This window comes from Rhinolophus ferrumequinum, chromosome 11 (genome assembly GCF_004115265.2).
Source record: "Rhinolophus ferrumequinum isolate MPI-CBG mRhiFer1 chromosome 11, mRhiFer1_v1.p, whole genome shotgun sequence".
In the NCBI taxonomy this organism is placed as follows: domain Eukaryota; kingdom Metazoa; phylum Chordata; class Mammalia; order Chiroptera; family Rhinolophidae; genus Rhinolophus; species Rhinolophus ferrumequinum.
In genome coordinates this window covers 5,584,459-5,598,073 of record NC_046294.1, presented here as the reverse complement: position 1 = coordinate 5,598,073, position 13,615 = coordinate 5,584,459, and the positions used below count along the sequence as shown (strand labels likewise).

General features: G+C 54.8%; 2 protein-coding genes and 1 non-coding gene across 4 annotated transcripts; 1 reads left to right on the top strand and 2 right to left on the bottom strand.

The window, feature by feature from the left end:
- Positions 1 to 240: 240 nt before the first annotated feature.
- On the bottom strand, positions 241 to 7,469 carry BRMS1 (BRMS1 transcriptional repressor and anoikis regulator). Of its 2 annotated transcripts, XM_033120384.1 has the most exons (10): positions 7,320 to 7,469; positions 4,633 to 4,778; positions 4,448 to 4,538; positions 4,148 to 4,275; positions 3,917 to 3,996; positions 3,739 to 3,835; positions 3,056 to 3,148; positions 1,747 to 1,811; positions 1,213 to 1,252; positions 241 to 785 (listed from the first exon to the last, which is right to left on the bottom strand). In XM_033120384.1, exons 2-10 carry the CDS (start codon positions 4,769 to 4,771, stop codon positions 778 to 780), a joined length of 741 nt encoding a protein of 246 aa, XP_032976275.1. In that variant the 5' UTR covers positions 4,772 to 4,778; positions 7,320 to 7,469; the 3' UTR covers positions 241 to 777. The 2 variants fall into 2 exon arrangements, with proteins under 2 accessions (XP_032976275.1, XP_032976276.1); XM_033120385.1 differs by lacking the exon at positions 7,320 to 7,469 and having other exon boundaries at positions 4,633 to 4,794.
- Positions 7,470 to 7,735: 266 nt separating this feature from the next.
- On the bottom strand, positions 7,736 to 10,026 carry B4GAT1 (beta-1,4-glucuronyltransferase 1). Its single transcript, XM_033121467.1, has 2 exons — positions 8,847 to 10,026; positions 7,736 to 8,594 (listed from the first exon to the last, which is right to left on the bottom strand). The coding sequence occupies exons 1-2, from the start codon at positions 9,900 to 9,902 to the stop codon at positions 8,403 to 8,405; spliced, it is 1,248 nt and encodes a 415-aa protein (XP_032977358.1). The 5' UTR covers positions 9,903 to 10,026; the 3' UTR covers positions 7,736 to 8,402.
- A 451-nt stretch (positions 10,027 to 10,477) lies between these two features.
- TRNAS-GCU (transfer RNA serine (anticodon GCU)) lies at positions 10,478 to 10,559 on the top strand. The gene has a single exon. It is a non-coding gene; the product is annotated as a tRNA-Ser (tRNA).
- Positions 10,560 to 13,615: the final 3,056 nt, after the last annotated feature.

The window sequence follows — 13,615 nt, the reverse complement described above, 5'->3', positions numbered from 1 at the left end:
TGCTTCAGACTTTGTTCACCAGCACTAGGTAGTCCAGGGCCGAGCCCCCACCGCTGGGCGAGTGATAGGAGAGCCTCCCCCAGCCCCCGGCCTATATCCCAAGTCAGAGTGGGTAGGCTCCTGCTAGGGAGTAAGAGGAGGTACCACAGATTCCAGAAGAGACTGCCTGTCTCAGGCACCCTCCATGGGAGCCCTGATTCCCTTGCAAGGTAAATCAGACACATGTGGGTCACGCGAGAGTCCCAAGAAAGGTTTTAATTCCAGTCCCCACAATCTGGGAGGCAGGTACCAAGGACCGCCTTGAGAAGACCTGGGGAGACTGCCTTCTCACCACTGGCAACAGCCAGGACAGACAGGCCTCCAGAATGTAATTTCTGGCTCAGAGTTCCCGTGAAGCAGGCCCAACTCACTGGCTCGGTGACTGGGGAGCCGGTCCAAGGTCAGCAGGAAGGATGTGCTTTGGCTGAAGACAAGGCATATCTTCTTTGTCAGGGAGGGGACCAAGGAGGCTGACGTTCAGGGGGGAGGCAGGGGGCTGGTCTGGGAGGGAGGAGACAGCCCAGCCTGGCTAGGGCCGCCTATAGCTGGACAGGCCCCGAGGAGGGGCCGAGGAGGCTAGGTCCGTGCCGGCTGGAGGGGAGGGCGCAGCAGCGGACTGGAGGGCCGACTGGGCAGACCCCGAGGGGCTTGTCAGTCTGCCTTTCTGCAGCAGGAAAATGCAAATCCTGGGTTTGGTGCCAGTTGCTCCGAGGGGCCCCTTGGCTGTGAACAGCAGGGTCACGGTCCTGGGGGATGTGGGAAGGGAAAACCATTGCAGGTGAGAAGCGGCTGAAACAAGAGGGAGGCAGCTCCTTCATAAGGGAGACTGAAGAGTGGCGTTGGTGTGACCCAGGGAAGCTCCGCAGCCCTCAGCTGTGAGCCCATCACCACTCTGGGCCCACTAGCCCCCTCCCCCCCCCCCGCAGGGGCTTAGTATTCCAGCCCTCCCTGACCAATCCTGGCAGGAGGCTTCATTCCCTAGACCCTTCAGCTTAGAACTCCCCACCCACCCTGGTTCTTGCTCCCCAAACTCACACAGTGCCCTCAAACCCAGACCATCTGAACTCGCAGGCCACCGATCTGACATGGCCACCGTCTCTACCTGGGCTCCTTTCTTGGAGGCTGGGCTGGGGGAGGGGGTAGTGAGGGTAGAACAACCCCTGTGGTTCTTACCATCTGATTTTCTCTTCTGAGGGGACGCAGCTGCCCTAGCCTGGATGGGAGAGAAGAAAAGGCCCTCTGAGAGCCTACCTCCCACTTGGCAGGTCCCGGTCCTCGTCAGCGTCTCTGGGGTAGGAGCTGCGGGGCTAGTGCGGCACCAACAGGGGCGGGGAGCATAAAACACTTTCCAAAGCTCTGACGTGGCCTCCTGCCAGAGGCCCAGCCAGCCCAGCTGCTTTCCCACCTTCCCTTCTTCCCTACTCCCACCTCATCAACACCTGCCCTAGAACAGGAAAGGGGCTGACACAGACTAGAAGTTCTCTCCTCCAGGGCAGCCTTGGGTAAAAGGAGATTTGTGAGCTGACAGCAATGCCAGAAAAGCTGGGCTGAAGGCAGCGGGCACCATGGGCTGAGCAAAGAGCTCCCCAGGCCCTCAAAAGCCCACGTGGAGAGCCTGCAGAGACCAAAGCTGCTGTCACGGTGGGAGCTGCACTGCCAGGCCCTTCCCTGAGACAGGGTGGGGGAAGCGTGCAGCAGCGGACCCACCTTTTTGATAGCCGTCCAGTCCTCTAGGATATCGATTTCCTGTAGCATGTACACGATGTAAGGGCCTGCAATAGGGGTTAAGGAAGCAGGAAGCCCAGTGGAGGGGGCGGGAGACGGCCTCTGCCCCGGGAGCTCCAATACTCACGATAGGTGGTGCCATGGACCCTGGAGCGGAGCTGAGGTCACAGGTTGGAGCTCAAGGTCCACCTCCTACCTCTCGGCCCCCAGATCCTCTGAGAGGTCGGTGTGGCTATGGCCTGTGTCACCAAGTCCAGCAGGGGTGCGGGGGCGGGGAGGGCACTGAGCCTCACCCCTGCCTCTCCCACCTTGATTCCCCCTCACCACCTCTCTCCAGTCTCAAGGTCAGTAGGCCAAGGCCCATTCCACCCGCTCAGGGACCTTGCTCCTTCTAGTGTCTGTCCCCTGAACTGTCCCCTTATCTGGCCCCTTTCCCCGTATCGACACACACGTTCCAGTCTCTTCCATCCTGAAAACCCTCCTTTGGTCTCACACTCCCCTCTGGGGACCATCCGCTCTGCTCTCCTGTGCTCTGTGCCTGGTGTCTCTACACCCTCATCCCCCATTCACCCCTCAAGTCCATGCAGCACGATTCCGCCCTCCTTGAATCTGAGCCCCGTCGCCAGGCGGGGGGATTCACCTCAGCTTTGTGTTCGGCTGTGCCCGAGGAATGAAGGCACAGCAGGCCCTGGACTGAAGGGGCTCACGCCTAAGGTGGGGCAGAGGCCACTGCTCCCCACAGATGTGGGTGCCCCAGTTTAAGTCACAGGCGTGCAGAGGAGAGAGAAGCCATAGCCATTGGGGGAAGATCAGGAGAGGCTTCATGGAGGAGGTGGCGTCCAACAGGCACAGACAGGCAGAAGGCACTCCAAGAGGGTGGAAAGGCATGGGGGTGGGGAGGCCCGGGACAGGCCTGTGACACTGTGGGAAAGCCAGAGGGCCTCAGGGATTTCTCTCAGGAAGTTATGGGGAGTCACTAAATGGATGTTCCTATTTTTCCATGACCCACACAACCCAGGACAGATCCAGGACCTCACAAAAAATTCCTGAGGGGGATGGGAGGCCCAGCTTGGCCAGGGACCCCAGTGCCCAGAAATGGGGGCCGGGGCACGGGCAAGGCAGGGATGAGAGAGGGGTCTGGGTTTGCCCAGGCATGGCCACGTGAGGCCAAGTGACCATAAATGTGTCTAGTCTGATTCTGTCTTCTGTGTCCCCTCCACCGCGCCACTCCCCGGTCTGGCGCTGACCTTGCCATCCTGCCCAGCTTAGGCCCCGTGGGGTGGAAGGATACCAGAAACGAGGGGTGCCTTCTTCCTCTTGCTGGGTGGCAGGGTGTCCCAGGTCTTTGAGCTGCCTCTGGCGTGCAGTTTGTCATCCCACCACTCTGTGACCCCAGACCCAGAGTCAGGATTGGGGTGCTGGTCCTCCCAAAACACCCCCACCCTTGGAGCCTGTGTTCCTCACATAAGCCAGGCCAGTCTTTCCTCATCAACCACCTCCCAGGACAGCGGAGAGAACCCTGGGCTTGGGTGCTGAAAGCTGAGTTCAGGTCTCAACTGCACCACTGTGCAACCTGGGAAAGAAGTCACTGTACTTTTGTAAACCTCGATCTCTTCATTTGTTTAGTGGACAGGGGGATGATAATTCCTGCCTCCCCAGGGCCCCCAAAGAATGGCAGACACTATGGACATGGAGGGGACTGTGGCTGTGGTATGTGTGGGAGTGTCAGAATGACACATCTCCTGTTCTAAAAAGAGAGCAGGGGCAAAGGAGGGCAAGGGGGCCCTCTCCCTGAGCCCCTACTGTGTGCCAGGCACTGGCTCGGCCCTTTCTTTGCCTGGTTTCATTCAGTCTCTATAGCCACCCCTCTTGCTATCCCCTTGTCCAGGCAGAGACGCGAAGGTCCAGGCCGCGGCTGGGCACTAACGGGGCCAGGCCTGGGGCAGGGGTGCCGGGGCTGGCGTCTTGCCTCACCTGAGCTAATGTCCAGGCTCTGGCGGTCCTCCTCCAGCCTCTGGATCCGCTCCTGCAGCTCCCCCTGCAGGGTGTCATAGAGCAGCAGCTTCTCGCTCTGGGAGAGGTGGCAGCAGCTCAGCCAGGAGGGACAGGGCGGGCCACCTACGCCCTCCTCCCCCAGGCGCCCATCAGTCACCTCCAGGTGTTGCCTGGCTCCCTGCAGCTCACACTCGTACTTGTTCCTGATCACGTCCAGACAGAAGCCCTTGTAGATCCCTGAGAGGGAGGGCGGGGGATGGGAGGCCCAGCTTGGCCAGGGACCCCAGTGCCCAGAAAGGGGGACCGGGACATGGGCAAGGCAGGGATGAGAAGGGGAGCACCATGAGGGGGACTGGGGGCCGCCCAAGCCACAGCACAGCCTGCAGACCTGCCACCTCAATGCGAATCCTGAGGCTCCGCTGCAGCCCCCCCAGAGGCTCTGTGTATTCGGGCGCTCTCTCAGCCCCCACTTCCTCTAGCCGCACCCGCAGCTGACTCAGTCGTTCCCTGAACAACCTGGGAGGACAAACATGCTCATCCAGCAAACATACACAGGCGCACAGTCCACGGCACGCCCTGAGTCAGGCTCTCGCTCATCATGGCCCCAGGATCCTGGCCCAGCACCAGGCCCATGGCCTCCTCAACCCCGGTGCCTAAGGACCCATGCCGGTGTCCCTCGCTCGCTCACTTCTCCTTGAGCTCCGAGAACTGCTTCTCTAGGTCCAGCATCTCGTTGAGGCACTCGCTGCGGCGCCGCTCGTAGTCCTCCTCGTCCATCTCTGGGATAAGAGGCCAGTCAGGGCCAGCGGGGGAGTGGGAGGGCACCGGTGTGTGCGCGCGTATGCGTGCGCATTGCGGGTGGGGGGGGCTCACCTGAGCTCTCCTCCTCGGACTCCGTCTGGCTGCCGCTCCGCTCCTCCTCACTCTCTTCTTCCTCCCCATTCATCTCGGCAGCTGAATCACCCTCTGCTTCCATCTCTTCTGTGTCTTTGCTGGGAGGCTGGATCGGCATCTGGACCCTGGAAGGAGTGGAGCCATCACTCACCTCTGCCCACAGCTCCAAGCAGGAAAGTGGTCACTAGGAGTCACACCAAGCCTTGGACAGCGGGGGAAGGAACTGGATTTGCCACACCCCGAGCACACAGTGGGTGCGGAGGGTGCACGTGGCCGTCTGCACAGCTCCCAGAAGCCACGGAAATGCTCGTGCCCTGGGACCCTGGGGATGATCCCAATCCTGGGAATATTGGCCAAGGTGATGATCCATAAGGTGGGAAAGGCCAAGGGTGGGCTCCCCCTGCCTATGCGCCTGGGCCCAGACTTCTGACTGGGCCAGCTCCTTCACCTTGCCGTCTACTGGCCAATTCTCGAATACACCAGGCACTTGCCCCCAGGCCCCTCATGCTATTCCCTCTGCCTATAATGCCCTCCACTTCTCATCCTGAGAACACTCTACAACCTCTTGTCTTCTCTGAGTCCAGTCCCATCTCCTTCTGCTTCCTCTGCGATCTCCTATCAGCGGTGCTCCCCTCTTAGACATGCTCAGGTATGTTCCACCATTCAGGAACAACAGAAACACAAAACCTCACCCGATTCCATTGAACTGCTCCCCGTTTCCACCTCACAGCTACACTTTTCCAGGCCTGTGTACACTTGTTCTTCCTACTGTCACCTCCCGCTTGTTCCCATTTGTTTCTGTATCATCACTCTCAGCCAAAACTAATCCTATAGAATAAACCGACGACCTCCCTGTGCCTGAAGCCAGTATTTTTCAGTGCTTATCACAGCTGACATCTCAGCAACCCTGAACACTGTTAAATATTGCTTCCTTTCTTCACTCATCTCACGTCATTGGAATTCTAATTATGCTAGGTACCATCAGACACAATGGTAGGTGCTGGTCACAGTGGCGAGACAGACATACACGGTCTCTGACCTCAAGTGGTTTACAAGTTCCTGGGAGAAAAAGGCAAAGAAGCAGACCATTAGTGTGGTGTGAGAAGAGTTGAGAGCGGGCTTATGGGAGAGGAATCTAACTGGGGCCTGGAGTTGCTGCAGCTGACTTGCAGAGGAAGATGGGCACACGGATGGGCTGAGCTGGTCAAGGGAGGGAACATTCCAAATAGAGGGAGCAGCATGTGCAAAAACCCCCAAATGAAAGAAGGGGCAAGGTTGGGGGCACATGGGTCTAAGCTTGAGAGACAAGTCTGGGCTGCAGAGATCTGGTCAAGGGCATGTAGCAAGTTCTTCAGGCCCTGAGAGAAGGAGCAACCAGCAAGGCAGAAAGTGTGGAATGAGAAGACATCCATGATGGAACTCCCCGGGTCACCAAAGGGGCAGATGAGACCCCTGCAAAGGAGAAGGAAATTAGCAAGAGGTAGAGGAGGAACAACTCGATTCATGGGGAGAGAGACTTTCATAAGGAAAGAGAGGTGACAGTGCCAAATGCTGCCAAGAGATCTCCTGAGAAGACTCAATAGTCCTCTCAACAGATAACCTGTCTACTGGGGATTCTATTTCATTGTGATGTTTTTGCAACCTCTCTGGGTACTTCTATGTAGTCCTTTACATTGGAATAGAACCCCTCCCTCCAGGAAGCCTTATTTGTTTACATCTCCTCTCTATTTGCCCGTTCTCATGTCTGTGTCCTCAGCTAGTCCCTAAGCCTCACGGGGCAGGGCTGCACATGCGCCTTATTCACCTAGCGCAGTACCGACGCAAGCGATGGCGATGGGGGATTCGCAAATACAAATTAAACAAAACAAACTTTTGTGAGGCAGGCATTGGCTTTTACTTCTTGGTAGCCCCAGGCCCCTTCGGTGGTAGCAAACCCAAAGTGTTCTGTTCACCTTCCTTGACACCAGTTCGAGTTGTGCAAAATAACTGGACTAGAGCATAGTTTAGTCACATTCCTCAATGACTTCACAAATAATATGAACCTAACCTGAAACCTTCGGTTCTCCAAACCAGCCGCATCTTTCCCACTCACAAGCCTCAGTTCCCACAGTTTCCAAATTTTGCAATTCCTCTTCACTGTTAAAGATATTTACTTTCTAAGATGCAACGTAATCGGGACCAGAAAGGGCGGGGGAGAGGGGACGGGAGTCACTCCAGCTGCCTGATTCTACTGAATGAGCTCAATAAAATCACAACCTCCCCTCCTTACCCCAGGCCAAACAGAGAATGGCCATTGCTACTCTGAATGTTATTAAGACTGCAAGGGGTAAGGGATGGAGACGCAAATTTTAAGGCGCTGTACACATGCAGTTTATCTTTTCAGAAAGTGAGCATCTCGAAGGCTGGCCTCCACGGAAGGCAGATTCTTCCCCACCCTCGAAGAGGCCAACCCAGCCCCTCCGCGGCGCGCCCGGAGCCTCCCGCCCGCTCCATCCCCGTATGCGTCCGCGCGGGTAGGAGAATCTCTAGCTCTTCCGCAGGGGGTTTGGGGCCCGCGGCCCTGCACGCTCCCGGCAGGTTAAGTCTCCGCTTCGGCCCTGGAGATGGGGTGGGCTCCGATCCACCCGCCGGAGGCCGAACCAGGCGTCACAGGTGGCGTTACGCACCGCACGGATTGGAGCCTCCGGCCTCACGTCAGAGATTTCCCAACAGGTGTCCGCGGCGACCGGTGCTCACCCCCGCCGTCCGGCTCCCGGAAGCGCGGTGCCGGTCTCTCTTTACTGGGAGGTGGGGCCTATCGGTGCTTCCGTATGCGTCATCAGGGGGCGCCCTTTGGGAAGCTCACACAATTGGACAGCTGGGGACGAGGAATGCTGGGATACCGCGGACCGGTCTCCATAGCAACTAGCCGAAGTTCACACTGGCGCAGTCAGCCCTCCGGAAAAAGACCCTTGTGGTTTTCTTGCTTTGCCGCCGGTGCTCCTCTGTCCGTGGTCACCTCCCCCCACCCTCCCCCGGCGTGAAAGGGTTGAACCCGCGACCCCTCCGCCTGCTCGGTTCAGGAGAGTAACGGAGCCAGCTGTAGGTGTGAACACTCATTTATTTATTTACACATTGTCATTGGTAGGCAAATAACCCAGCCCAGCCTATTGGAGGGTACAGAACCTGCAGACCCTTTCCTTCTCCAGAGGCCCCGAGGGCAGAGGCCTGGGAGAACCAGTAAGTTTAGGCTTCTGTACAAAAGCTAAGAACTAAACTCAACGCCTTTTCTTCTCTGATTTCTTTCCAAAAAGCCCATTTTGTTAAGTACTCAGACTTCTCAGCTCTGTCCCATTCATACTTTTTGCTCTCCTACTGCCTACCCACCCAAGATTGTTAATAATAACAACAATAACAACAATAATACTGTAATAATATTAATACTTCACATTTGTACGAAGCTTACAGAATGTTTTCACATATAGCATCTCATCTGAGCCTCCCAACAGTTCTGAGAGGTAGGTATTCTCACCTCCCTTTTCACAGACGGGGTAATTGAGGCTCAGAGAGGGAACGGGATTTGCTCAAGGCCACACAGCTAGTTAGTGGTAAAGCTAGGACTTGATCCCAGCACCCCATATTCAAGTCCAGTGTTCCAACACCACAGCTACCACTGTAAAGTGGAGTGACATTTCTTACCCCTGTCAGGCCTGGGGGGCGGCCTAAGGAGAGAGGAGGCTGAGACCTCTCAGAGTAGGGTAAGGAAGGGCTCAGCAATGACGGGAGGAGTCGGGATACTTGGCCTTCAACTCCTGTTTGAACTGGCGATAAAGAATCTTATTGTGCTGATTTTCCGCCTCCTTTTGGGGATGGAACTTCAGGGCTTCTTTGAAGCCCTTGTGAACCAGGAAACCTTCATTCAGCACCTCGAAATCAAATCCTGCCACGTGCAGCTCACAGGCCTGTGGGGGTGAGGGGGGAGAGATAGGTCAGCAAAGTGATGACATTCCTAGAGCTGAGACGGACACCCCTAACGCTGACTCCAGCATCCCCACTCCTCTGGAGGCATCCTGGATCTTACACACCCTCCAACCACCTCCTGAACTACGATCCCTCCTGCCTCATTGCCCTCTTCCCACCCAGGGCCACTCATAGCTTCCAGATCCCCACCACCCTTCCTCCCCCATTTCCCCTGCTCTCTCCCTTATGGGTACCTGGCTGATGCGATTGAAGCCGTACTGCCGAAAGCGTTCGTCGAAGGTGGGCACCTTGCCTCCAGCCACGTAGAATGGCTCCCAGGGGTCCTGCCAGGGCACCACGTAGGCAGGCCTCAGCAAGGTCTCTTCTGGCAGGTTGACCCAGCGGGAATAGTTGGTGGTTGCCTGGCAGGGAGTGCACAGCCCATAATAGAAGGGCCGCACCTCCCCCACCTGGTACAGCTGCAGGAGCTCATTCTTGTTTGTGGGCATGCGGCGGGCTCGGCGGATCTCGAAGGCAGGCACCACCAGCGCTGTGCCCGCCCACTGCTTGCTCTGATCCAGCATTTCCCGCAGCCCTCTCCACAGTCCCTCGCTGGGCACCATGTCCACATCGATTACCAGGGCATAGTTGGCCCCCTCACGAGCCAGATTCCTCAGCAGGTTATTGGGATACGATACATTGGTGCCCAGCGCGTAATTGATCCCGGGCTGGGCCACCCTGGCTAGCTTGTCGAAGACCTCCTGGCAGGACCGCAGCAGGGCAAACTCCCCCGGCTCCCGGGGGTCGGGCACGGCGGCCTCATAGCGCGAGGGGCACACAAGGTGCATGGCGACCCTAGCGCGCATATCCGGGCAGTGACTGCTCAGCGCGTAGGTCAGCACCGTGGCCAGCTGCGCCTCTTCTTTGGTGGCGGCGAACACCGATACAGATAGCGGGCCCTCCCAGCGCTCCAACAGGCCCGACAGATGCAGCAGGTTGTCCACGCTGGCGTGCGTGGCCAGGATCACATCATTGGGGTCCATGGTGGTCTTCAGTAGGCCTCTATAGACGCGGTAGTCGCCGCTGGCGTCCAGGACGCCTCCGGAGGCCAGCGCGGTGCGGAGCTGCGCCTTGACCTGGTCCACGGACCTCGGGGAGGGGGGGAAGAACTCGAAGTACTGGTCTTGCTCCTCCTGTCCGTGCATCCCGGACAGCAGCGACAGGTAGAGTAGCTGTAGCATCGCCACCAGCATTAGCGCCGCCAGCAGCAGCTGGTAGAAGGCGCACCGGATGGCGTAGGACATCTGCATGGCTCTCGGGGCTCGGAACACGCAGCAGGGACTACCAGACAGCAGCCTCTGCCAGCCGCTGCAAGCCCGGATTTACCGCAGCCTGCCGAGCTCTGCCGAAGCGAGCCGAGGCGAGCCGAGCCCAGTGCGCAGCCCCGTCCGCCCACGCTGGCCTACCGGCGCTCCAGCTCGCCCCCTGCGCGCCAGGAGGATCTACTGCACTCGCCGCCCGCCGGGCGCGCTTTGCAAAAGCTGGATTCGCCCGCAGCGGCGCCGCCGGGTTCCCAGCCACACACACCCATTCCCTCCCGGTCTGTGCGCGACCCCCTGGACCAAGCGCGTCCTGAAACCACGGCGCGCTCGCCCCGGACTCAGGGAGGGGAAACCGTGGCAGAGCTCGGCTGCAGCTGGGTGAAGGATGACGCGGGTTCCCGGCAGCAGCGGGAGGAAAGGAGCACAAAAGAATGCCCTTTCTTTCCGCGGTCTTTCCTTCCTTTAGGTCCTACAGAAGCTGCACTGAAAAATAGATGTTAAGGACCCAGAAAATATGGAGGAGGTAAGAGATAAGAGAATGTGGAAAGAGCATTTGTACGTGGGACGAGGTGGCCGAGTGGTTAAGGCGATGGACTGCTAATCCATTGTGCTTTGCACGCGTGGGTTCGAATCCCATCCTCGTCGGTCGTGTTTTACACGGGAGATGATTAATAATTCTTAATTTTCCACATCCCTCGGGTCTGGAGTACCAGATTGGGACGCACGATTCGACACAACCCGGATCTCTTTGTTCACCATGCATCTCCCCGCCTGTCAGGCTCTTCATACTCTCGGTACCTGCCCCTTCTGGCCAGGGGGTCAGTGGTGTGCCATTTTCTTTCTCCCTAGAAAAAGGTCCCAGGGTTCGGTGGCAACTAGAAGACCAGAAATGGAATTCTGGCCAATGCCAAATTAGGGGCCAATATATTAAGTAGAGAAGCTGCCCCCCACCCCCACCCCCGTAGCGCCACCCTCCCTGTAGTGGAACTTAAGGGTGGTGGTGGTGGTGGTGGTGGTGGTGTTTGTTCATTTAAATTATTACTCTATCCAGCCCACTGGTTCCCCTCGCCCAACATTTTTCTCAGAGGGGAGATCTTGTATCCACACACCTCCTTCTCCAGCACACACACACAGAACATCTTGAACACCAGCCAACATAAGGCTACATACAATAAGTGTGGAATAATTGATCCATAGACTTTAGAGAGGAGAGGCTGTGGGGAAGGGCAGGTACTTCGACTGCTAAATCAATTACATGTAATAACTGTTCGATCGCTGTGAATCCTTGGAAGGTGGACAGATTGGGGAGGGCCTGGAGTGGCAGGGTAAGGTATTTGTCCACTACTCCACAGGCAGTAGGGAGCCAGGGTTGTTGAGTTGAAGAATGACCAGGAGACCTGTGTTATGCAGCCCCCAGCCACATCACCTACTGAGCACCTGCTAACAGCAGCGGCTGTGTTTGGCACTGGGGATGGGGCCTTGTAGGAGACACAGGTACTGTCCTTTAAGGTTTTTACTGGTGACCTGTGCCAGGAGAGAGGAGAAAGGTATGAGTAGATCTTTTCAGCAGAGGTCTTGTAAACTGGAAACTCAGAAGGCAGATTTGGTACCATTTGGGTTTTCTTTTACTTGTTTAGGGTTTAAAAATAATGATTTAAATCACATTAGTTGTTAACTTTGGTGAATCAGGAGATTTCACATAAAATCCACATTTCCAACTTCTGTTTTAAATTCTGGAAGATCTAGCAATGCCAGGCCTGCATTCCCACAGGGAGACAATTGGCCAGAACATAAGAGTGGCTCTCCCTTTGCAAACAAACAGTCTTCTCTTTGCTGAAGTCTCAACCCTGTCCCTTCCCTGCCTACCCCAGACCTTTGAGCATTTGTGTTTCATCTGCAGTACTTACACAATACTCATTTTCTACCTCTATTGAAGATTTGCTTGGGCATCTGCCCACAACACCCCTCCCTCACCCACTCCAATGCTAGCCACATAGCAGGCATCAATTCATGTTTGTTGATTGAGTAAATCAGAGGCTTCTGAAGTGTCCCCAGGGGACCTGGTCTAAGGGGAGAATGAAAAGCAGTGACTGAGCCTTGGTGAGGTATCAAGGAAACTCACATGGAAGGGGCCAGAGGAAGGCCAAAAGCCTATTACTGTGGGCAGAGAGGCCTGGCGAGGTGAGGGCCTGGCTGTCATGGAATGGGACCTGAGACATTCAAAGACCAGAGTTAAAAACCATTAACAAGGGGTCTGCTTCCTGTACATCTTGCCTGGCCTATGCCTCTCTTCCATCTGGCTGGTCCTGATTTATAGCCTTTTATAATAAACATATAAGTAAAATGTTTCTCTGAGTGCTGTGAGCTGCTCTGGCAAATTAATTGAACCCAAGGAGAGGGTTGCTGGAATCCGGCTTATAGCCAGTCAGTCAGAAGAACAGGTCATAGCCTAGACTTGCGATTGGCCTCTGAATTGGAGGCAGTCTTGTAGGACTGAGTCCTTTACTTGAGGAATCTGATTCTATCTCCAGGTAGATAGTGTCAGAATTGAGTCACATTCTAGGGCACTCAGGTGGTGTCCAAGTATTGCTTGATGTGGGGGAAAAAACCACAAGTCAGAATTGGTGTCAGAATTGTATGTGTAAAAATACAACTGAATTTTGTGCGTTGACTTTGAATCCTGCAACTGCTGAATTCATTTATTAGCTCTAATAGGTTTGTGTGTGCGTGTGTGTGTGTGTGTATGTGTGTGTGTGTGTTTAGGATTTTCTGTATATGTGTATATTATATCATGTGTGAATCTGGGTAGTTTTGCTTCTTCCTTTCCAATTTGAATGCTTTTTGTTTCTTTCTTGCCAAATTGCTCTGGCCAGAACTTCCAGTACAAAGTGAATAGATGAAATGGTAAAAATGTTGTTCCTTGTCTTGCTCCTGATCTTAGGGGGAAGGCTTTCAGTCTTTCGCCATTGAGTATGACATTACTTGTGGGTTTTTCATAAATGCCCTTTATCAGGGCAAGAAAGTTCCCATCTATTCCTTGTTTGTTGAGTGTTTTTGTCTTGAAAAGGTGTTGGATTTTGTCAGATGCTTTTTTTGCATCAGTTGAGATGATCATGTGTTTCCCCCCGTCATTCTATTAATGTGGTATATTACATCGATAGATTTGTGTATGTTGAACCACCATGAGTTCTGGAGTGAATCTCCCTTGAATATGGTATGTAATCCTTTCATTATGCTGTGGCATTCAGTTTGCTAGTATTTTGTTGAGGATTTTTACATCTCTATTCATAAGGGGTGTTGGGCTCTGGTTTTCTTTTCTTGTGATATCTTTATCTGGATTTGGCATCAGGGTAATTAATACTGGTCGTATAGAATGAGTTAAAAATTGTTCCCACTTCTTGTTTTTTTTTTGTTTGTTTGTTTTTGCTTTTTTGGAAGAGTTTGAGAAGGATTGGTGTTAATTCTTTAAATGATTGGTATAATTAGGCTGTGAAGTCATCTGGTCCTAGAATTTTCTTTGTTGGGGAATGTTTGATTACTGATTCAATCTTGTTACTTGTTATAGGTATGTTCACATTTCTTATTTCTTCTTGAGTCAGCTTTGATAGTTTGTGTGTTTCTAGGAATTTGTCCACTTCATCTAGGTTTCTCATTTGTTGGTGTACAGTTGTTCATACCCTTTTTATTTCTTATAAGCCTTT